The following is a 23087-nucleotide window of genomic DNA, read 5'->3' as shown; positions in this document are numbered from 1 at the left end:
GTGAGGTGTGTTCTAGTCTTTACCTGGGCAGTAGTAGTAGTGGTGAGGTGTGTTCTAGTCTTTACCTGGGTAGTAGTAGTGGTAGTAGTGGTGGTGAGGTGTGTTCTAGGCTTTACCTGGTGGTAGTAGTAGTAGTAGTAGTGGTGAGGTGTGTTCTAGGCTTTACCTGGGTAGTAGTAGTGGTAGTAGTGGTGGTGAGGTGTGTTCTAGGCTTTACCTGGGTAGTAGTAGTGGTAGTAGTAGTGGTGAGGTGTGTTCTAGGCTTTACCTGGGTAGTAGTAGTGGTAGTAGTGGTGGTGAGGTGTGTTCTAGTCTTTACCTGGGTAGTAGTAGTAGTGGTGAGGTGTGTTCTAGTCTTTACCTGGGTAGTAGTAGTAGTAGTAGTGGTGAGGTGTGTTCTAGTCTTTACCTGGGTAGTAGTAGTAGTAATAGTGAGGTGTGTTCTAGTCTTTACCTGGGTAGTAGTAGTAGTAGTAGTGGTGGTGGTGAAGTGTGTTCTAGTCTTTACCTGGGCAGTAGTAGTAGTAGTAGTAGTAGTAGTGGTGAGGTGTGTTCTAGTCTTTACCTGGGCAGTAGTAGTAGTAGTAGTAGTGGTGAGGTGTGTTCTAGTCTTTACCTGGGTTGTAGTAGTAGTAGTAGTAGTAGTAGTAGTAGTAGTGGTGATGAGGTGTGTTCTAGTCTTTACCTGGGCAGTAGTAGTAGTAGTAGTAGTAGTAGTGGTGAGGTGTGTTCTAGTCTTTACCTGGGTTGTAGTAGTAGTAGTAGTAGTAGTAGTAGTAGTAGTAGTAGTGGTGAAGTGTGTTTTAGTCTTTACCTGGGTAGTAGTAGTAGTAGTGGTGGTGGTGAAGTGTGTTCTAGTCTTTACCTGGGTAGTAGTAGTAGTAGTAGTAGTAGTAGTAGTAGTAGTAGTAGTAGTAGTAGTAGTGGTGAGGTGTATTCTAGTCTTTACCTGGGTAGTAGTAGTGGTAGTAGCGGTGGTGAGGTGTGTTCTAGGCTTTACCTGGGTAGTAGTAGTAGTAGTAGTGGTGGTGAGGTGTGTTCTAGGCTTTACCTGGGTAGTAGTAGTAGTAGTGGTGGTGAGGTGTGTTCTAGTCTTTACCTGGGTAGTAGTAGTAGTAGTAGTAGTAGTAGTAGTAGTAGTAGTAGTAGTGGTGGTGAGATGTGTTCCAGTCTTTACCTGGGTAGTAGTAGTAGTAGTAGTAGTAGTAGTAGTGGTGGTGAGGTGTGTTCTAGTCTTTACCTGGGCAGTAGTAGTAGTGGTGAGGTGTGTTCTAGTCTTTACCTGGGTAGTAGTAGTGGTAGTAGTGGTGGTGAGGTGTGTTCTAGGCTTTACCTGGTGGTAGTAGTAGTAGTAGTAGTGGTGAGGTGTGTTCTAGGCTTTACCTGGGTAGTAGTAGTGGTAGTAGTGGTGGTGAGGTGTGTTCTAGTCTTTACCTGGGTAGTAGTAGTAGTAGTAGTGGTGAGGTGTGTTCTAGTCTTTACCTGGGTAGTAGTAGTAGTAGTAGTGGTGAGGTGTGTTCTAGTCTTTACCTGGGTAGTAGTAGTAGTAGTAGTGGTGAGGTGTGTTCTAGTCTTTACCTGGGTAGTAGTAGTAGTAATAGTGAGGTGTGTTCTAGTCTTTACCTGGGTATTAGTAGTAGTAGTGGTGGTGGTGAAGTGTGTTCTAGTCTTTACCTGGGCAGTAGTAGTAGTAGTAGTAGTAGTAGTGGTGGTGAGGTGTGTTCTAGTCTTTACCTGGGCAGTAGTAGTAGTAGTAGTAGTAGTAGTGGTGAGGTGTGTTCTAGTCTTTACCTGGGTTGTAGTAGTAGTAGTAGTAGTGGTAGTAGTAGTAGTAGTAGTAGTAGTGGTGAAGTGTGTTTTTAGTCTTTACCTGGGTAGTAGTAGTAGTAGTGGTGGTGGTGAAGTGTGTTCTAGTCTTTACCTGGGTAGTAGTAGTAGTAGTAGTAGTAGTAGTAGTAGTAGTAGTAGTGGTGAGGTGTATTCTAGTCTTTACCTGGGTAGTAGTAGTGGTAGTAGCGGTGGTGAGGTGTGTTCTAGGCTTTACCTGGGTAGTAGTAGTAGTAGTAGTGGTGGTGAGGTGTGTTCTAGGCTTTACCTGGGTAGTAGTAGTGGTGGTGAGGTGTGTTCTAGTCTTTACCTGGGTAGTAGTAGTGGTGAGGTGTGTTCTAGTCTTTACCTGGGTAGTAGTAGTAGTAATAGTGAGGTGTGTTCTAGTCTTTACCTGGGCAGTAGTAGTAGTAGTAGTAGTAGTAGTAGTAGTGGTGAGGTGTGTTCTAGTCTTTACCTGGGTAGTAGTAGTAGTAGTAGTAGTGGTGGTGAGGTGTGTTCTAGTCTTTACCTGGGTAGTAGTAGTAGTAGTAGTGGTGAGGTGTGTTCTAGTCTTTACCTGGGTAGTAGTAGTAGTAATAGTGAGGTGTGTTCTAGTCTTTACCTGGGTAGTAGTAGTAGTAGTGGTGGTGGTGAAGTGTGTTCTAGTCTTTACCTGGGCAGTAGTAGTAGTAGTAGTAGTAGTAGTAGTGGTGGTGAGGTGTGTTCTAGTCTTTACCTGGGCAGTAGTAGTAGTAGTAGTAGTAGTAGTAGTGGTGAGGTGTGTTGTAGTCTTTACCTGGGTTGTAGTAGTAGTAGTAGTAGTAGTAGTATAGTAGTAGTAGTAGTAGTAGTAGTAGTAGTAGTAGTAGTAGTGGTGGTGAGGTGTGTTCTAGTCTTTACCTGGGCAGTAGTAGTAGTGGTGAGGTGTGTTCTAGTCTTTACCTGGGTAGTAGTAGTGGTAGTAGTGGTGGTGAGGTGTGTTCTAGGCTTTACCTGGTGGTAGTAGTAGTAGTAGTAGTAGTAGTAGTAGTAGTAGTGGTGAGGTGTGTTCTAGGCTTTACCTGGGTAGTAGTAGTGGTAGTAGTGGTGGTGAGGTGTGTTCTATGCTTTACCTGGGTAGTAGTAGTGGTAGTAGTAGTGGTGAGGTGTGTTCTAGGCTTTACCTGGGTAGTAGTAGTGGTAGTAGTGGTGGTGAGATGTGTTCTAGTCTTTACCTGGGTAGTAGTAGTAGTAGTAGTGGTGAGGTGTGTTCTAGTCTTTACCTGGGTAGTAGTAGTAGTAGTAGTAGTGGTGAGGTGTATTCTAGTCTTTACCTGTGTAGTAGTAGTGGTAGTAGCGGTGGTGAGGTGTGTTCTAGGCTTTACCTGGGTAGTAGTAGTAGTTGTAGTGGTGAGGTGTGTTCTAGTCTTTACCTGGGTAGTAGTAGTAGTAGTAGTGGTGAGGTGTGTTCTAGTCTTTACCTGGGTAGTAGTAGTAGTAGTGGTGAGGTGTGTTCTAGGCTTTACCTGGGTAGTAGTAGTAGAAGTGGTGAGGTGTGTTCTAGGCTTTACCTGGGTAGTAGTAGTAGTAGTAGTAGTGGTGAGGCGTGTTCTAGTCTTTACCTGGGTAGTAGTAGTAGTAGTAGTAGTGAGGTGTGTTCTAGGCTTTACCTAGGTAGTAGTAGTAGTAGTAGTAGTAGTAGTAGTAGTAGTAGTAGTAGTGATGAGGTGTGTTCTAGTCTTTACCTGGGTAGTAGTAGTGGTAGTAGCGGTGGTGAGGTGTGTTCTAGGCTTTACCTGGGTAAAAGTAGTGGTAGTAGTAGTGGTGAGGTGTGTTCTAGGCTTTACCTGGGTAGTAGTAGTAGTAGTAGTTGTAGTGGTGAGGTGTGTTCTAGTCTTTACCTGGGTAAAAGTAGTGGTAGTAGTAGTGGTGAGGTGTTTTCTAGGCTTTACCTGGGTAGTAGTAGTAGTAGTTGTAGTGGTGAGGTGTCTTCTAGTCTTTACCTGGGTAAAAGTAGTGGTAATAGTGGTGGTGAGGTGTGTTCTAGGCTTTACCTGGGTAGTAGTAGTAGTAGTAGTAGTGGTGAGGTGTGTTCTAGTCTTTACCTGGGCAGTAGTAGTAGTGGTGGTGGTGAAGTGTGTTCTAGTCTTTACCTGGGTAGTAGTAGTAGTAGTTGTGAGGTGTGTTCTAGTCTTTACCTGGGTAGTAGTAGTAGTAGTAGTAGTAGTAGTAGTAGTAGTGAGGTGTGTTCTAGTCTTTACCTGGGCCGTAGTAGTAGTAGTAGTAGTGGTGGTGGTGAAGTGTGTTCTAGTCTTGACCTGGGCAGTAGTAGTAGTAGTAGTAGTAGTAGTAGTAGTAGTAGTAGTAGTAGTAGTGGTGGTGAGGTGTGTTCTAGTCTTTACCAGGGTAGTAGTAGTAGTAGTAGTGAGGTGTGTTCTAGTCTTTACCTGGGTAGTAGTATTAGTAGTGAGGTGTGTTCTAGTCTTTACCTGGGCAGTAGTAGTAGTGGTGAGGTGTGTTCTAGGCTTTACCTGGGTAAAGTGTGGTGTGGTGTGGGGGCTGTGCTTTGGCAAAGTGGGTGGGGTTATATCCTTCCTGTTTGGCCCTGTCCGGGGGTGTCCTCGGAGTGGGCCACAGTGTCTCCTGACCCCTCCTGTCTCAGCCTCCAGTATTTATGCTGCAGTAGTAGTTTATGTGTCGGGGGCTAGGGTCAGTTTGTTATATCTGGAGTACTTCTCCTGTCCTATTCGGTGTCCTGTGTGAATCTAGGTGTGCGTTCTCTAATTCTCTCCTTCTCTCTTTCTCTCTCTCGGAGGACCTGAGCCCTAGGACCATGCCCCAGGACTACCTGACATGATGACTCCTTGCTGTCCCCAGTCCACCTGGTTGTGCTGCTGCTCCAGTTTCAACTGTTCTGCCTTAATATTATTCGACCATGCTGGTCATTTATGAACATTTGAACATCTTGGCCATGTTCTGTTATAATCTCCACCCGGCACAGCCAGAAGAGGACTGGCCACCCCACATAGCCTGGTTCCTCTCTAGGTTTCTTCCTAGGTTTTGGCCTTTCTAGGGAGTTTTTCCTAGCCACCATGCTTCTACACCTGCATTGATTGCTGTTTGGGGTTTTAGGCTGGGTTTCTGTACAGCACTTTGAGATATCAGCTGATGTACGAAGGGCTATATAAATACATTTGATTTGATTTGATTTTTGACCTGGGTAGTAGTAGTGGTAATAGTGGTGGTGAGGTGTGTTCTAGTCTTTACCTGGGTAAAAGTAGTAGTAGTAGTAGTAGTAGTGGTGAGGTGTGTTCTAGTCTTTACCTGGGTAGTAGTAGTAGTAGTAGTGGTGAGGTGTGTTCTAGTCTTTACCTGGGTAGTAGTAGTAGTAGTGGTGAGGTGTGTTCTAGTCTTTACCTGGGTAGTAGTAGTAGTGGTGAGGTGTGTTCTAGTCTTTACCTGGGTAGTAGTAGTAGTAGTGGTGAGGTGTGTTCTAGTCTTTACCTGGGTAGTAGTAGTAGTAGTGGTGAGGTGTGTTCTAGGCTTTACCTGGGTAGTAGTAGTAGTAGTAGTAGTGGTGAGGTGTGTTCTAGTCTTTACCTGGGTAGTAGTAGTGGTGGTGGTGAAGTGTGTTCTAGTCTTTACCTGGGTAGTAGTAGTAGTAGTAGTAGTAGTGGTGGTGAGGTGTGTTCTAGGCTTTACCTGGGTAGTAGTAGTAGTAGTAGTGGTGAGGTGTGTTCTAGGCTTTACCTGGGTAGTAGTAGTAGTAGTAGTAGTAGTAGTAGTAGTAGTAGTAGTAGTAGTAGTAGTAGTAGTGGTGGTGAGGTGTGTTCTAGTCTTTACCTGGGTGGTAGTAGTAGTAGTAGTGGTGAGGTGTGTTCTAGTCTTTACCTGGGTAGTAGTAGTAGTAGTAGTAGTAGTAGTGGTGAGGTGTGTTCTAGTCTTTACCTGGGTAGTAGTAGTAGTAGTGGTGGTGAGGTGTGTTCTAGGCTTTACCTGGGTTGTAGTAGTAGTAGTAGTGAGGTGTGTTCTAGTCTTTACCTGGGTAGTAGTAGTAGTAGTAGTAGTAGTAGTAGTAGTGAGGTGTGTTCTAGTCTGTACCTGAGTAGTAGTAGTAGTAGTAGTAGTAGTAGTAGTAGTGAGGTGTGTTCTAGTCTTTACCTGGGCAGTAGTAGTAGTAGTAGTAGTAGTAGTAGTAGTGGTGAGGTGTGTTCTAGGCTTTACCTGAGTAAAGTGTGGTGTGGTGTGGGGGCTGTGCTTTGGCAAAGTGGGTGGGGTTATATCCTTCCTGTTTGGCCCTGTCCGGGGGTGTCCTCGGAGTGGGCCACAGTGTCTCCTGACCCCTCCTGTCTCAGCCTCCAGTATTTATGCTGCAGTAGTAGTTTATGTGTCGGGGGGCTAGGGTCAGTTTGTTTTATCTGGAGTACTTCTCCTGTCCTATTCGGTGTCCTGTGTGAATCTAGGTGTGCGTTCTCTAATTCTCTCCTTCTCTCTTTCTCTCTCTCGGAGGACCTGAGCCCTAGGACCATGCCCCAGGACTACCTGACATGATGACTCCTTGCTGTCCCCAGTCCACCTGGTTGTGCTGCTGCTCCAGTTTCAACTGTTCTGCCTTAATATTATTCGACCATGCTTGTCATTTATGAACATTTGAACATCTTGACAATGTTCTGTTATAATCTCCACCCGGCACAGCCAGAAGAGGACTGGCCACCCCACATAGCCTGGTTCCTCTCTAGGTTTCTTCCTAGGTTTTGGCCTTTCTAGGGAGTTTTTCCTAGCCACCGTGCTTCAACACCTGCATTGCTTGCTGTTTGGGGTTTTAGGCTGGGTTTCTGTACAGCACTTTGAGATATCAGCTGATGTACGAAGGGCTATATAAATACATTTGATTTGATTTGATTTTTGACCTGGGTAGTAGTAGTGGTAATAGTGGTGGTGAGGTGTGTTCTAGTCTTTACCTGGGTAAAAGTAGTAGTAGTAGTGGTGAGGTGTGTTCTAGTCTTTACCTGGGTAGTAGTAGTAGTAGTAGTAGTAGTAGTAGTAGTAGTAAGGTGTGTTCTAGTCTTTACCTGGGTAGTAGTAGTGGTAGTAGCGTTGGTGAGGTGTGTTCTAGGCTTTACCTGGTAGTACACAGTAGTAGTAGTAGTAGTGGTGAGGTGTGTTCTAGTCTTTACCTGGGTAGTAGTAGTGGTAGTAGCGGTGGTGAGGTGTGTTCTAGGCTTTACCTGGGTAGTAGTAGTAGGAGTGGTGAGGTGTGTTCTAGGCTTTACCTGGGTAGTAGTAGTAGTAGTGGTAGTAGTGGTGGTGAGGTGTGTTCTAGGCTTTACCTGGGTAGTAGTAGTAGTAGTAGTAGTAGTAGTAGTGGTGAGGTGTGTTCTAGTCTTTACCTGGGTAGTAGTAGTAGTAGTAGTAGTAGTGGTGAGGTGTGTTCTAGGCTTTACCTGGGTAGTAGTAGTAGTAGTAGTAGTAGTAGTAGTAGTAGTAGTAGTAGTAGTGGTGAGGTGTGTTCTAGGCTTTACCTGGGTAGTAGTAGTAGTAGTAGTGGTGAGGTGTGTTCTAGTCTTTACCTGGGTAGTAGTAGTAGTAGTAGTGGTAGTGGTGAGGTGTGTTCTAGGCTTTACCTGGGTAGTAGTAGTAGTAGTAGTAGTAGTAGTAGTAGTGGTGAGGTGTGTTCTAGTCTTTACCTGGGCAGTAGTAGTAGTAGTAGTAGTGAGCTGTGTTCTAGCCCTTACCTGGGCAGTAGTAGTAGTAGTAGTAGTAGTGAGCTGTGTTCTAGCCCTTACCTGGGCAGGTGTGGTGGTGGTGAGCGTGTGGGACGCTCCGAAGCTAAACTCCTCGGAGGTGGAACGTACGAAGCAGGTGGAGGAGGACTCGCTGGTTACTATGGTGACGGGCTTGGGAAGCATCTCCTTCCGGCTGTTGGAAGATGACTCACTTCCTGTATGGGACTGACATCATCAAACTACAGGTCAGAGGTCATGTGGACTGACACACACAACAGGTAATCAGACTGCAGACCGACACACTACAGGTCAGAAATCATCAGTGGGTGCAAGTTGAGAGCTACAAGTTCATTGGTGCCCAAGAAACTATCATGGTCCAAACACACCAAGACAGTTGTGAAGAGGGCACGACAACACGTTTTCCTCCTCAGGAGACTGAAAAGATTTAGCATGGTTCCTCAGATCCTCCACAGCTGCACCATCGAGAGCATGGTAGTACTACTACTACCCAGGTAAAGACTAGAGCACTGGTTGCATCACTGCCTGGTATTTCAACTGCTCTGGCTCCGACTGCGAGGCACTACAGAGGGTAGTGTGTACGGTCCAGTACATCACTGAGGCCAAGCTTCCTGCCATCCAGGACCTCTATACCAGGCGGTGTCAGAAGGAGGCCCTAAAAATGTACGAAAATTCCAGCCACCCTAGTCATAGACTGTTCTCTCTGCCCCCGCATGGGAATCGGTACCGGAGCGCCAAGTCTAGGTCCAAAAGGCTTCTTAACAGCTTCTACCCCCAAGCCATAAGACTGCTGAACAGCTAATCAAATGGCTACCCATTTGCTGCTACTCGCTGTTTTTGTTTTTTATCTCTGTATAGTCACTTTATCCCTACATGTACAAATTACCTGGACTAACCGGTACCTCCAGACATTGACTCTGTACCCCCTGTATATAGTCTCATTACCAACCGGTACCCCCAGACATTGACTCTGTACCCCCTGTATATAGTCTCATTACCAACCGGTACCCCCAGACATTGACTCTGTACCCCCTGTATATAGTCTCATTACCAACCGGTACCCCCAGACATTGACTCTGTACCGCCTGTATATAGTCTCATTACTAACCTGTACCCCTGTATATAGTCTCATTACTAACCTGTACCCCCTGTATATACTCTCATTACTAACCTGTACCCCCTGTATACAGTGCCTTGCGAAAGATTTCGGCCCCCTTGAACTTTGCGACCTTTTGCCACATTTCAGGCTTCAAACATAAAGATATAAAACTGTATTTTTTTGTGAAGAATCAACAACAAGTGGGACACAATCATGAAGTGGAACAACATTTATTGGATATTTCAAACTTTTTTAACAAATCAAAAACTGAAAAATTGGGCGTGCAAAATTATTCAGCCCCTTTACTTTCAGTGCAGCAAACTCTCTCCAGAAGTTCAGTGAGGATCTCTGAATGATCCAATGTTGACCTAAATGACTAATGATGATAAATACAATCCACCTGTGTGTAATCAAGTCTCCGTACAAATGCACCTGCACTGTGATAGTCTCAGAGGTCCGTTAAAAGCGCAGAGAGCATCATGAAGAACAAGGAACACACCAGGCAGGTCCGAGATACTGTTGTGAAGAAGTTTAAAGCCGGATTTGGATACAAAAAGATTTCCCAAGCTTTAAACATCCCAAGGAGCACTGTGCAAGCGATAATATTGAAATGGAAGGAGTATCAGACCACTGCAAATCTACCAAGACCTGGCCTTCCCTCTAAACTTTCAGCTCATACAAGGAGAAGACTGATCAGAGATGCAGCCAAGAGGCCCATGATCACTCTGGATGAACTGCAGAGATCTACAGCTGAGGTGGGAGACTCTGTCCATAAGACAACAATCAGTCGTATATTGCACAAATCTGGCCTTTATAGAAGAGTGGCAAGAAGAAAGCCATTTCTTAAAGATATCCATAAAAAGTGTTGTTTAAAGTGTGCCACCAGCCACCTGGGAGACACACCAAACATGTGGAAGAAGGTGCACTGGTCAGATGAAACCAAAATTGAACTTTTTGGCAACAATGCAAAACGTTATGTTTGGCGTAAAAGCAACACAGCTGAACACACCATCCCCACTGTCAAACATGGTGGTGGCAGCATCATGGTTTGGGCCTGCTTTTCTTCAGCAGGGACAGGGAAGATGGGTGGGAAGATGGATGGAGCCAAATACAGGACCATTCTGGAAGAAAACCTGATGGAGTCTGCAAAAGACCTGAGACTGGGACGGAGATTTGTCTTCCAACAAGACAATGATCAAAACATAAAGCAAAATCTACAATGAAATGGTTCAAAAATAAACATATCCAGGTGTTAGAATGGCCAAGTCAAAGTCCAGACCTGAATCCAATCGAGAATCTGTGGAAAGAACTGAAAACTGCTGTTCACAAATGCTCTCCATCCAACCTCACTGAGCTCGAGCTGTTTTGCAAGGAGGAATGGGAAAAAAATGTCAGTCTCTCGATGTGCAAAACTGATAGAGACATACCCCAAGCGACTTACAGCTGTAATCGCAGCAAAAGGTGGCGCTACAAAGTATTAACTTAAGGGGGCTGAATAATTTTGCACGCCCAATTTTTCAGTTTTTGATTTGTTAAAAAAGTTTGAAATATCCAATAAATGTTGTTCCACTTCATGATTGTGTCCCACTTGTTGTTGATTCTTCACAAAAAAATACAGTTTTATATCTTTATGTTTGAAGCCTGAAATGTGGCAAAAGGTCGCAAAGTTCAAGGGGGCCGAATACTTTTGCAAGGCACTGTATAGTCTCATTACTAACCTGTATCCCCTGTATATAGTCTCATTACTAACCTGTACCCCCTGTATATAGTCTCATTACTAACCTGTACCCCCCCGTATATAGTCTCATTACTAACCTGTACCCCCTGTATATAGTCTTATTACGAACCGGTACCCCCAGACATTGACTCTGTACCCCCTGTATATAGTCTCATTACCAACCGGTACCCCCAGACATTGACTCTGTACCCCCTGCATATAGTCTCATTTCCAACCGGTACCCCCAGACATTGACTCTGTACCCCCTGTATATAGTCTCATTACCAACCGGTACCCCCAGACATTGACTCTGTACCCCCTGTATATAGTCTCATTACTAACCTGTACCCCTGTATATAGTCTCATTACTAACCTGTACCCCTGTATATGGTCTCATTACTAACCTGTACCCCCTGTATATAGTCTCATTACTAACCTGTACCCCCTGTATATAGTCTCATTACTAACCTGTACCCCTGTATATAGTCTCATTACTAACCTGTACCCCCGTATATAGTCTCATTACTAACCTGTACCCCTGTATATAGTCTCATTACTAACCTGTACCCCCTGTATATAGTCTCATTACTAACCTGTACCCCCTGTATATAGTCTCATTACTAACCTATACCCCCTGTATATAGTGTCATTACTAACCTATACCCCCTGTATATAGTCTCATTACTAACCTGTCCCCTGTATATAGTCTCATTACTAACTTGTACCCCTGTATAGAGTCTCATTACTAACCTGTACCCCCTGTATATAACCTCATTACTAACCTGTACCCCTGTATACGGTCTCATTACTAACCTGTACCCCCTGTATATAGTCTCATTACTAACCTGTATCCCTAAGCAGAGAGACAGACTACAGACTGACAGACTGTACAGTCGTGGCCAAAAGTTTTGAGAATGACACAAATATACATTTTCACAAAGTCTGCTGCCTCAGTTTGTATGATGGCAATTTGCATGTACTCCAGAATGTTATGAAGAGTGATCAGATGAATTGCAATTAATTGCAAAGTCCCTCTTTGCAATGCAAATGAACTGAATCCCCAAAAAACATTTCCACTGCATTTCAGCCCTGCCACAAAAGGACCAGCTGACATCATCATGTCAGTGATTTTCTCGTTAACACAGGTGTGAGTGTTGAAGAGGACAAGGATGGAGATCACTCTGTCATGCTGATTGAGTTCGAATAACAGACTGGAAGTTTCAAAAGGAAGGTGGTACTTGGAATCATTGTTCTTCCTCTGTCAACCATGGTTACCTGCAAGGAAACACGTGCCGTCATCTTTGCTTTGCACAAAAAGGGCTTCACAGGCAAGGAGAGGAGAGTGGTTCAATTGTTGTGAAGAAGGCTTCAGGGCGCCCAAGAAAGTCCAGCAAGCGCCAGGACCGTCTCCTAAAGTTAATTGAGCTGCAGGATCGGGGCACTACCAGTACAGAGCTTGCTCAGGAATGGCAGCAGGCAGGTGTGAGTGCATCTGCACGCACAGTGAGGCGAAGACTTTTGGAGGATGGCCTGGTGTCAAGAAGGGAAGCAAAGAAGCCACTTCTCTCCAGGAAAAACATCGGGGACAGACTGATATTCTGCAAAAGGTACAGGGATTGGACTGCTGAGGACTGGGGTAAAGTCATTTTCTCTGATGAAACCCCTTTTCGATTGTTTGGGGCATCCAGAAAAAAGCTTGTCCGGAGAAGACAAGGTGAGCGCTACCATCAGTCCTGTGGCATGTCAACAGTAAAGCATCCTGAGACCATTCATGTGTGGGGTTGCTTCTCAGCCAAGGGAGTGGGCTCACTCAAAATTTTGCCTAAGAACACAGCCATGAATGAAGAATGGTATCAACACATCCTCTGAGAGCAACTTCTCCAAACCATCCAGGAACAGTTTGGTGATGAACAATGCCTTTTCCAGCATGATGGAGCACCTTAACATAAGGCAAAGGTGACAACAAATTGCCTCGGGGAACAAAACATCAATATTTTGGGTCCATGGCCAGGAAACTCCCCAGACCTTAATCCCATTGAGAACTTGTGGTCAATCCTCAAGAGGCGGGTGAACAAACCACACCCCACAAATTCTGACAAACTCCAAGCATTGATTATGCAAGAATGGGCTGCCATCTGTCAGGATGTGGCCCAGAAGTTAATTGACACCATGCCAGGGCGGATTGCAGAGGTCTTGAAAAAGAAGGGTCAACACTGCAAATATTGACTCTTTGCATCAACTTCATGTAATTGTCAATAAAAGCCTTTGACACTTATGAAATGCTTGTAATTATACTTCACTATTCCACAGTAACATCTGACAAAAATATCTAAAGACACTGAAGCAGCAAACTTTGTGGAAATTTATATTTGTGTCATTCTCAAAACTTTTGGCCACGACTATAGACTGACACACTGTAGACTGACACACTGTAGACTGACAGACAGTAGACTGACAGACAGTAGACTGACAGACAGTAGACTGACAGACAGTAGACTGACACACTGTGGACTGACACACTGTGGACTGACACACTGTGGACTGAAACACTGTAGACTGTAGACTGACACACTGTGGACTGACACTGTGGACTGACAAACTGTAGACTGACACACTGTAGACTGACACACTGTAGACTGACACACTGTGGACTGACACACTGTGGACTGACACACTGTAGACTGACACACTGTAGACTGACACACTGTGGACTGACACTGTGGACTGACACACTGTAGACTGACACACTGTAGACTGACACACTGTAGACTGTAGACTGACACACTGTGGACTGACACTGTGGACTGACACACTGTAGACTGTAGACTGACACACTGTAGACTGACACTGTAGACTGACACACTGTAGACTGACACACTGTAGACTGACACACTGTGGACTGACACTGTAGACTGACACTGTAGACTGACACTGTGGACTGACACACTGTAGACTGACACACTGTGGACTGACACACTGTAGACTGACACACTGTAGACTGACACACTACAAGTCGTCAAGTCGATGGAACAGCAACTTGGTCGCCCAAAATGTTTGTTATTTGAAATGATAAAAAATGTAACATCTAGGAACATGGGACACTATACAAACATTTGGAAATAATTGTATTGAGTATATATGAACAAAAATATAAACACAACATGTAAAGTTTTGGTCCCATGTTTCATGAGCAGAAGTAAAATATCTCAGAAATGTTCAATTGGTACCAAAAAGCTTATTTCTCTCAATTTTGTGCAGAAATGTGTTTACATTCCTGTTAGTGAGCGTTTTCTCCTTTGCCAAGATAATCCATCCACCTGACAGGTGTGGCATATCAATAAGATGATTAAACAGCATGATCATTACACAGGTGATCAACAGCCCTAACGCCCCGTAGCACTCACTTCTGTCATCATGAAGTGCTTTGAGAGACTAGTCAAGGATCATATCACCTCCACCTTACCTGACACCCTAGACCCACTTTAATTTGCTTACCGCCCAAATAGGTCCACAGACGATGCAATCTCAACCACACTGCCCCAATAGTCTACCAGAGTGCCATCCGTTTTGTCACCAAAGCTCCATATACTACCCACCACTGCAACCTGTACGCTCTCGTTGGCTGGTCCTCACTTCATATTCGTCGCCAAACCCACTGGCTACGGGTCATCGATAAGTCTCTGCTAGGTAAAGCTCTGCCTTATCTCAGTTCACTGGTCGTCATAGCAGCACCCACCCGTAGCACGCGCTCCAGCAGGTATATTTCACTGGTCACCTCCAAAGCCAATTCCTCCTTTGGCCGTCTTTCCTGTCAGTTCTCTGCTGCCAATGACTGGAACGAACTGCAAAAATCGCTGAAGCTGGAGACTCACATCTCCCTCACTAGCTTTAAGCACCAGCTGTCAGAGCAGCTCACAGATCACTGCACCTGTACATAGCCCATCTGTAAATAGCCCATCCAACTACCTCATCCCCATACTGTATTTATTTTTTATCTTGCTCCTTTGCACCCCAGTATCTCTACTTGCACATTCATCTTCTGCACATCTATCATTCCAGTGTTTAATTGCTATATTGTAATTACTTTGCCACTATGGCCTATTTATTATCTTACCTAATTTGCACTCACTGTATATAGACTTTTTTTTTTCTACTGTATTATTGAAATAAATCAAATTAAAATAATTTTTACAAGCTCAGTCACACCTTGTGTGTCTTTTTAATAAAATGAACTATCTTTGGAAAAATAGACTTGAACATTTCGGCCAATCAATGGCCACCAGTCGATCACTTCCGCAGTGAAAAAGCAAACGGAGATCTACCGCTCAGAATTTTGATGACTCACTTCCTGTATGGGACTGACATCATCAAACTACAGGTCAGAGGTCATGTAGACTGACGCACTACAGGTCATCAGAGATCATGTACAGTGCCTTGCGAAAGTATTCGGCCCCCTTGAACTTTGCAACCTTTTGCCACATTTCAGGCTTCAAACATAAAGATATAAAACTGTATTTTTTTGTGAAGAATCAACAACAAGTGGGACACAATCATGAAGTGGAACGACATTTATTGGATATTTCAAACTTTTTTAACAAATCAAAAACTGAAAAATTGGGCGTGCAAAATTATTCAGCCCCCTTAAGTTAATACTTTGTAGCGCCACCTTTTGCTGCGATTACAGCTGTAAGTCGCTTGGGGTATGTCTCTATCAGTTTTGCACATCAAGAGACTGAAATTTTTTCCCATTCCTCCTTGCAAAACAGCTCGAGCTCAGTGAGGTTGGATGGAGAGCATTTGTGAACAGCAGTTTTCAGTTCTTTCCACAGATTCTCGATTGGATTCAGGTCTGGACTTTGACTTGGCCATTCTAACACCAGGATATGTTTATTTTTGAACCATTCCATTGTAGATTTTGCTTTATGTTTTGGATCATTGTCTTGTTGGAAGACAAATCTCCGTCCCAGTCTCAGGTCTTTTGCAGACTCCATCAGGTTTTCTTCCAGAATGGTCCTGTATTTGGCTCCATCCATCTTCCCATCAATTTTAACCATCTTCCCTGTCCCTGCTGAAGAAAAGCAGGCCCAAACCATGATGCTGCCACCACCATGTTTGACAGTGGGGATGGTGTGTTCAGCTGTGTTGCTTTTACGCCGAACATAACGTTTTGCATTGTTGCCAAAAAGTTCAATTTTGGTTTCATCTGACCAGAGCACCTTCTTCCACATGTTTGGTGTGTCTCCCAGGTGGCTTGTGGCAAACTTTAAACAACACTTTTTATGGATATCTTTAAGAAATGGCTTTCTTCTTGCCACTCTTCCATAAAGGCCAGATTTGTGCAATATACGACTGATTGTTGTCCTATGGACAGAGTCTCCCACCTCAGCTGTAGATCTCTGCAGTTCATCCAGAGTGATCATGGGCCTCTTGGCTGCATCTCTGATCAGTCTTCTCCTTGTATGAGCTGAAAGTTTAGAGGGACGGCCAGGTCTTGGTAGATTTGCAGTGGTCTGATACTCCTTCCATTTCAATATTATCGCTTGCACAGTGCTCCTTGGGATGTTTAAAGCGTGGGAAATCTTTTTGTATCCAAATCCGGCTTTAAACTTCTTCACAACAGTATCTCGGACCTGCCTGGTGTGTTCCTTGTTCTTCATGATGCTCTCTGCGCTTTTAACGGACCTCTGAGACTATCACAGTGCGGGTGCATTTATACGGAGACTTGATTACACACAGGTGGATTGTATTTATCATCATTAGTCATTTAGGTCAACATTGGATCATTCAGAGATCCTCACTGAACTTCTGGAGAGAGTTTGCTGCACTGAAAGTAAAGGGGCTGAATAATTTTGCACGCCCAATTTATCAGTTTTTGATTTGTTAAAAAAGTTTGAAATATCCAATAAATGTCGTTCCACTTCATGATTGTGTCCCACTTGTTGTTGATTCTTCACAAAAAAATATAGTTTTATATCTTTATGTTTGAAGCCTGAAATGTGGCAAAAGGTCGCAAAGTTCAAGGGGGGCGAATACTTTCGCAAGGCACTGTAGATCATCATGACATCATGATATGATATCATTCATCATGACACACACTACAACTCCTAGAAATATAATCTAGATATTTAGAAAATAGATTATATTTGCATGCTACAGCTCATCGCACATGTACCACAGTCTGAGACAGACTACACATCCATGTACAGTCTATTCTCAGTACATGATCCAGGACCGACACAATCATACGTCTTGATCCAAGACCGACAGAGAGTGAACAACACAATCTCTGTATGTCCCCGCCCACTGATTATTAATTGAACCAATCACATTCGTTCTGCCCTCAGAACAATCCTAGATCTGATCCTAGATCTGATCTGATCCTAGATATGTGTGTATAAAAGGATAAAGCCACTCACTGCTTGACCATCGTCCTCAGTGTCGCCCTCTTCAGGCGTGGAGGAGGAAGGAGATTCAGAGCCGCGGTCCAGCTTATCGATGACCGCTTGTAGGCCGCGCTCGAAGGAGATGGCGTCAGCAGGGCTCTGGAACGTCAGGCCAAACTTACGTTCCTCCACGCGCCAGTGATGAAAGATAGGGTTCACTTTGTTGTAGACCAGCCCCTTCTGCACAGCACATTCCAGCACCGGCTATATACACACACACACACACACATACACACACAGGTATGTAGAAGGGATCACTGCACCAACGATCCACGGTCCTCCAAAAACAAGAGCTCCCACAAAACGCTGTACCATATCGTTAGGGTTAGGGTTAGGGTCAGGGTTAGGGTTAGGGTTAGGGTTTAGGGGTTAGGGGTTAGGGTTAGGGTTTAGGGGTTAGGATTAGGGTTTAGGGGTTAGGGTTAGGGTTAGCACATTAGTCAAATACTTTATACTTTCACTGTGTTTGATTTGTTTTTCCTCAAACAAAGGAACCAATATGGACTATAGTCCTCAGGTGGCGGGCGTGACACACAGACTCACTGCTCGGTCGCGTAGCCGCTCTCCGCGTACAATGTACTCTCTCCGCCCCCTGCCTTCATGGCTCCTCCCCTTACATATTACCACGTGACTGAGGCCACCGCCCCCCAGGGGTACCCAGCCTCCACTGGAGTCATCACGTGTCATCACCACGGCTCTAACACGCACACTGAGGAGAGACAACAGGAGATTAGACAGGAGATTAGAACACACAATGATACACACACTGGGGAGAGACGACAGGAGATTAGACAGGAGATTAGACCACACAATGATACACACACTGAGGAGAGACGACAGGAGATTAGACAGGAGATTAGACCACACAATGATACACACACTGAGGAGAGAAGACAGGAGATTAGACGACACAATGATACACACACTGAGGAGAGACGACAGGAGATTAGACAGGAGATTAGACCACACAATGATACACACACTGAGGAGAGACGACAGGAGATTAGACAGGAGATTAGACCACACAATGATACACACACTGAGGAGAGACAACAGGAGATTAGACGGGAGATTAGACCACACAATGATACACACACTGAGGAGAGACGACAGGAGATTAGACAGGAGATTAGACCACACAATGATACACACACTGAGGAGAGACAACAGGAGATTAGACGGGAGATTAGACCACACAATGATACACACACTGAGGAGAGACGACAGGAGATTAGACAGGAGATTAGACCACACAATGATACACACACGCACACTGAGGAGAGACGACAGGAGATTAGACAGGAGATTAGACCACACAATGATACACACACGCACACTGAGGAGAGACGACAGGAGATTAGACAGGAGATTAGACAGGAGATTAGACCACACAATGATACACACACTGAGGACAGACGACAGGAGATTAGACCACACAATGATACACACACTGAGGACAGACGACAGGAGATTAGACAGGAGATTAGACCACACAATGATACACACACTGAGGAGAGACGACAGGAGATTAGACAGGAGATTAGACCACACAATGATACACACACTGAGGAGAGACAACAGGAGATTAGACAGGAGATTAGACCACACAATGATACACACACGCACACTGAGGAGAGACGACAGGAGATTAGACAGGAGATTAGACAGGAGATTAGACCACACAATGATACACACACGCACAGAGGAGAGACGACAGGAGATTAGACCACACAATGATACACACACGCACACTGAGGAGAGACGACAGGAGATTAGACGACACAATGATATACACACGCACACTGAGGAGAGACGACAGGAGATTAGACCACACAATGATACACACACGCACACTGAGGAGAGACGACAGGAGATTAGACCACACAATGATACACACACGCACACTGAGGAGAGACGACAGGCGATTAGACAGGAGATTAGACAGGAGATTAGACCACACAATGATACACACACGCACACTGAGGAGAGACGACAGGAGATTAGACAGGAGATTAGACCACACAATGATACGCACACTGAGGACAGACGACAGGAGATTAGACAGGAGATTAGACCACACAATGATACACACACGCACACTGAGGAGAGACGACAGGAGATTAGACAGGAGATTAGACCACACAATGATACACACACTGAGGACAGACGACAGGAGATTAGACAGGAGATTAGACCACACAATGATACACACACTGAGGAGAGACGACAGGAGATTAGATGGGAGATTAGACCACACAATGATACACACACTGAGGAGAGACGACAGGAGATTAGACAGGAGATTAGACCACACAATGATACACACACGCACACTGAGGAGAGACGACAGGAGATTAGACAGGAGATTAGACCACACAATGATATACACACACTGAGGAGAGACGACAGAAGATTAGACAGGAGATTAGACCACACAATGATACACACACTGAGGAGAGACAACAGGAGATTAGACGGGAGATTAGACCACACAATGATACACACACTGAGGAGAGACGACAGGAGATTAGACAGGAGATTAGACCACACAATGATACACACACGCACACTGAGGAGAGACGACAGGAGATTAGACAGGAGATTAGACCACACAATGATACACACACTGAGGACAGACGACAGGAGATTAGACAGGAGATTAGACCACACAATGATACACACACTGAGGAGAGACGACAGGAGATTAGACAGGAGATTAGACCACACAATGATACACACACTGAGGACAGACGACAGGAGATTAGACAGGAGATTAGACGACACAATGATACACACACGCACACTGAGGATAGACGACAGAAGATTAGACGGGAGATTAGACCACACAATGATACACACACTGAGGAGAGACGACAGGAGATTAGACAGGAGATTAGACCACACAATGATACACACACTGAGGAGAGACGACAGGAGATTAGACCACACAATGATACACACACTGAGGACAGACGACAGGAGATTAGACGACACAATGATACACACACGCACACTGAGGATAGACGACAGGAGATTAGACAGGAGATTAGACCACACAATGATACACACACTGAGGAGAGACGACAGGAGATTAGACGACACAATGATACACACGCACTGTACTGAACACACACATACAAATACCATACACAAACATTTATGCACAAATTAATTCACACACACACACACACACACACACACACACACACACACACACACACACACAGTTGGAAAGGAGAGAAACCATTAGAAACACAACCAACCCCTTATATAATACAATGTGATTGTCTTTACAAAAGGTACAACTGGTCAAACATGAAATGAACCGAGTAGGAAAGTTCTTACAAGTACATACCTATTTTAACAAATTAATAAGCATTCATATGCAGAGAGATAATGAGGCATAGAGATAGTAAGGCAGAAAGATATAGAGAAATAGACAGAGAGATAGTAAGGAAGAGAGTAAGGCAGAGAGATAGTAAGGCAGAGAGATAGTAAGGCAGAAAGATAGAGAGATAGTAAGGAAGAGAGTAAGGCAGAGAGATAGTGAGGCAGAGAGATAGTAAGGCAGAAATATATAGAGAAATAGACAGAGAGATAGTAAGGAAGAGAGTAAGGCAGAGAGATATAGAGAAATAGACAGAGAGATAGTAAGGAAGAGAGTAAGGCAGAGAGATAGTGAGGCAGAGAGATAGTAAGGCAGAAAGATATAGAGAAATAGACAGAGAGATAGTAAGGAAGAGAGTAAGGCAGAGAGATAGTGAGGCAGAAAGATAGTAAGGCAGAAATATATAGAGAAATAGACAGAGAGATAGTAAGGCAGAGATAGTGAGGCAGAGAGATAGTAAGGAAGAGAGTAAGGCAGAGAGATATAGACAGAGAGATAGTAAGGAAGAGAGTAAGGCAGAGAGATAGTGAGGCAGAGAGATATAGAGAAATAGACAGAGATAGTAAGGAAGAGAGTAAGGCAGAGAGATAGTAAGGCAGAAAGATATAGAGAAATAGACAGAGAGATAGTAAGGAAGAGAGTAAGGCAGAGAGATAGTGAGGCAGAGAGATAGTAAGGCAGAAATATATAGAGAAATAGACAGAGAGATAGTAAGGAAGAGAGTAAGGCAGAGAGAGTGAGGCAGAGAGATAGTAAGGCAGAAAGATATAGAGAAATAGACAGAGAGATAGTAAGGAAGAGAGTAAGGCAGAGAGATATAGACAGAGAGAGATAGTAAGGCAGAAAGATATAGAGAAATGGACAGAGAGATAGTAAGGAAGAGTAAGGCAGAGAGATAGTGAGGCAGAGAGATAGTAAGGCAGAAAGATATAGAGAAATAGACAGGGAGATAGTAAGGAAGAGGGTAAGGCAGAGAGATAGTAAGGCAGAAAGATATAGACAGAGAGATAGTAAGGAAGAGAGTAAGGCAGAGAGATAGTGAGGCGGAGAGATAGTAAGGCAGAAAGATATAGAGAAATAGACAGAGAGATAGTAAGGAAGAGAGTAAGACAGAGAGATAGTGAGGCAGAGAGATAGTAAGGCAGAAAGATATAGAGAGATAGTAAGGAAGAGAGTAAGGCAGAGAGATAGTAAGGCAGAGAGATAGTAAGGCAGAAAGATAGAGAAATAGACAGAGAGATAGTAAGGAAGAGAGTAAGGCAGAGAGATAGTGAGGCAGAGAGATAGTAAGGCAGAAAGATATAGAGAAATAGACAGAGAGATAGTAAGGAAGAGAGTAAGGCAGAGAGATAGTAAGGCAGAAAGATATAGAGAAATAGACAGAGAGATAGTAAGGAAGAGAGTAAGGCAGAGAGATAGTAAGGCAGAGAGATAGTAAGGCAGAAAGATAGAGAAATAGACAGAGAGATAGTAAGGAAGAGAGTAAGGCAGAGAGATGTAGACAGAGAGGGATAGTAAGGCAGAAAGATATAGAGAAATGGACAGAGAGATAGTAAGGAAGAGTAAGGCAGAGAGATAGTGAGGCAGAGAGATAGTAAGGCAGAAAGATATAGAGAAATAGACAGAGAGATAGTAAGGAAGAGAGTAAGGCAGAGAGATATAGACAGAGAGAGATAGTAAGGAAGAGAGTAAGGCAGAGAGATATAGACAGAGAGAGATAGTAAGGCAGAAAGATAGAAATACAGTGCCTTGCGAAAGATTTCGGCCCCCTTGAACTTTGTGACCTTTTGCCACATTTCAGGCTTCAAACTTAAAGATATAAAACTGTATTTTTTTGTGAAGAATCAACAACAAGTGGGACACAATCATGAAGTGGAACGACATTTATTGGATATTTCAAACTTTTTTAACAAATCAAAAACTGAAAAATTGGGCGTGCAAAATTATTCAGCCCCTTTACTTTCAGTGCAGCAAACTCTCTCCAGAAGTTCAGTGAGGATCTCTGAATGATCCAATGTTGACCTAAATGACTAATGATGGTAAATACAATCCACCTGTGTGTAATCAAGTCTCCGTATAAATGCACCTGCACTGTGATAGTCTCAGAGGTCCGTTAAAAGCGCAGAGAGCATCATGAAGAACAAGGAACACACCAGGCAGGTCCGAGATACTGTTGTGAAGAAGTTTAAAGCCGGATTTGGATACAAAAAGATTTCCCAAGCTTTAAACATCCCAAGGAGCACTGTGGAAGCAATAAAATTGAAATGGAAGGAGTATCAGACCACTGCAAATCTACCAAGACCTGGCCGTCCCTCTAAACTTTCAGCTCATACAAGGAGAAGACTGATCAGAGATGCAGCCAAGATGCCCATGATCACTCTGGATGAACTGCAGAGATCTACAGCTGAGGTGGGAGACTCTGTCCATAGGACAACAATAGTCGTATATTGCACAAATCTGGCCTTTATGGAAGAGTGGCAAGAAGAAAGCCATTTCTTAAAGATATCCATAAAAAGTGTTGTTTAAAGTTTGCCACAAGCCACCTGGGAGACACACCAAACATGTGGAAGAAGGTGCTCTGGTCAGATGAAACCAAAATGGAACTTTTTGGCAACAATGCAAAACGTTATGTTTGGCGTAAAAGCAACACAGCTGAACACACCATCCCCACTGTCAAACATGGTGGTGGTAGCATCATGGTTTGTGACTGCTTTTCTTCAGCAGGGACAGGGAAGATGGTTAAAATTGATGGGAAGATGGATGGAGCCAAATACAGGACCATTCTGGAAGAAAACCTGATGGAGTCTGCAAAAGACCTGAGACTTGGACGGAGATTTGTCTTCCACCAAGACAATGATCCAAAACATAAAGCAAAATCTACAATGGAATGGTTGAAAAATAAACATAT

General features: G+C 44.1%; 1 protein-coding gene across 1 annotated transcript in view; it reads right to left on the bottom strand.

Moving 5' to 3' along the window:
• Positions 1 to 23087, bottom strand: part of spred3 (sprouty related EVH1 domain containing 3) — a 28877-nt gene that overhangs the window by 2460 nt on the left and 3330 nt on the right. Inside the window, exons 2-4 of the mRNA XM_036962033.1 lie at positions 17335 to 17500; positions 16765 to 16995; positions 7575 to 7739 (exon numbers count right to left, since the gene is read on the bottom strand). Of these exons, the coding sequence (XP_036817928.1) occupies positions 7575 to 7739; positions 16765 to 16995; positions 17335 to 17500 (562 nt within the window). The remainder of the gene's footprint in view (positions 1 to 7574; positions 7740 to 16764; positions 16996 to 17334; positions 17501 to 23087) is intronic.

The sequence above is a fragment of the Oncorhynchus mykiss genome, chromosome 24 (genome assembly GCF_013265735.2).
Source record: "Oncorhynchus mykiss isolate Arlee chromosome 24, USDA_OmykA_1.1, whole genome shotgun sequence".
Lineage (NCBI taxonomy): Eukaryota > Metazoa > Chordata > Actinopteri > Salmoniformes > Salmonidae > Oncorhynchus > Oncorhynchus mykiss.
Note: the sequence above shows the minus strand (reverse complement) of the source record. Positions and strands in the feature narration are given on the sequence as shown.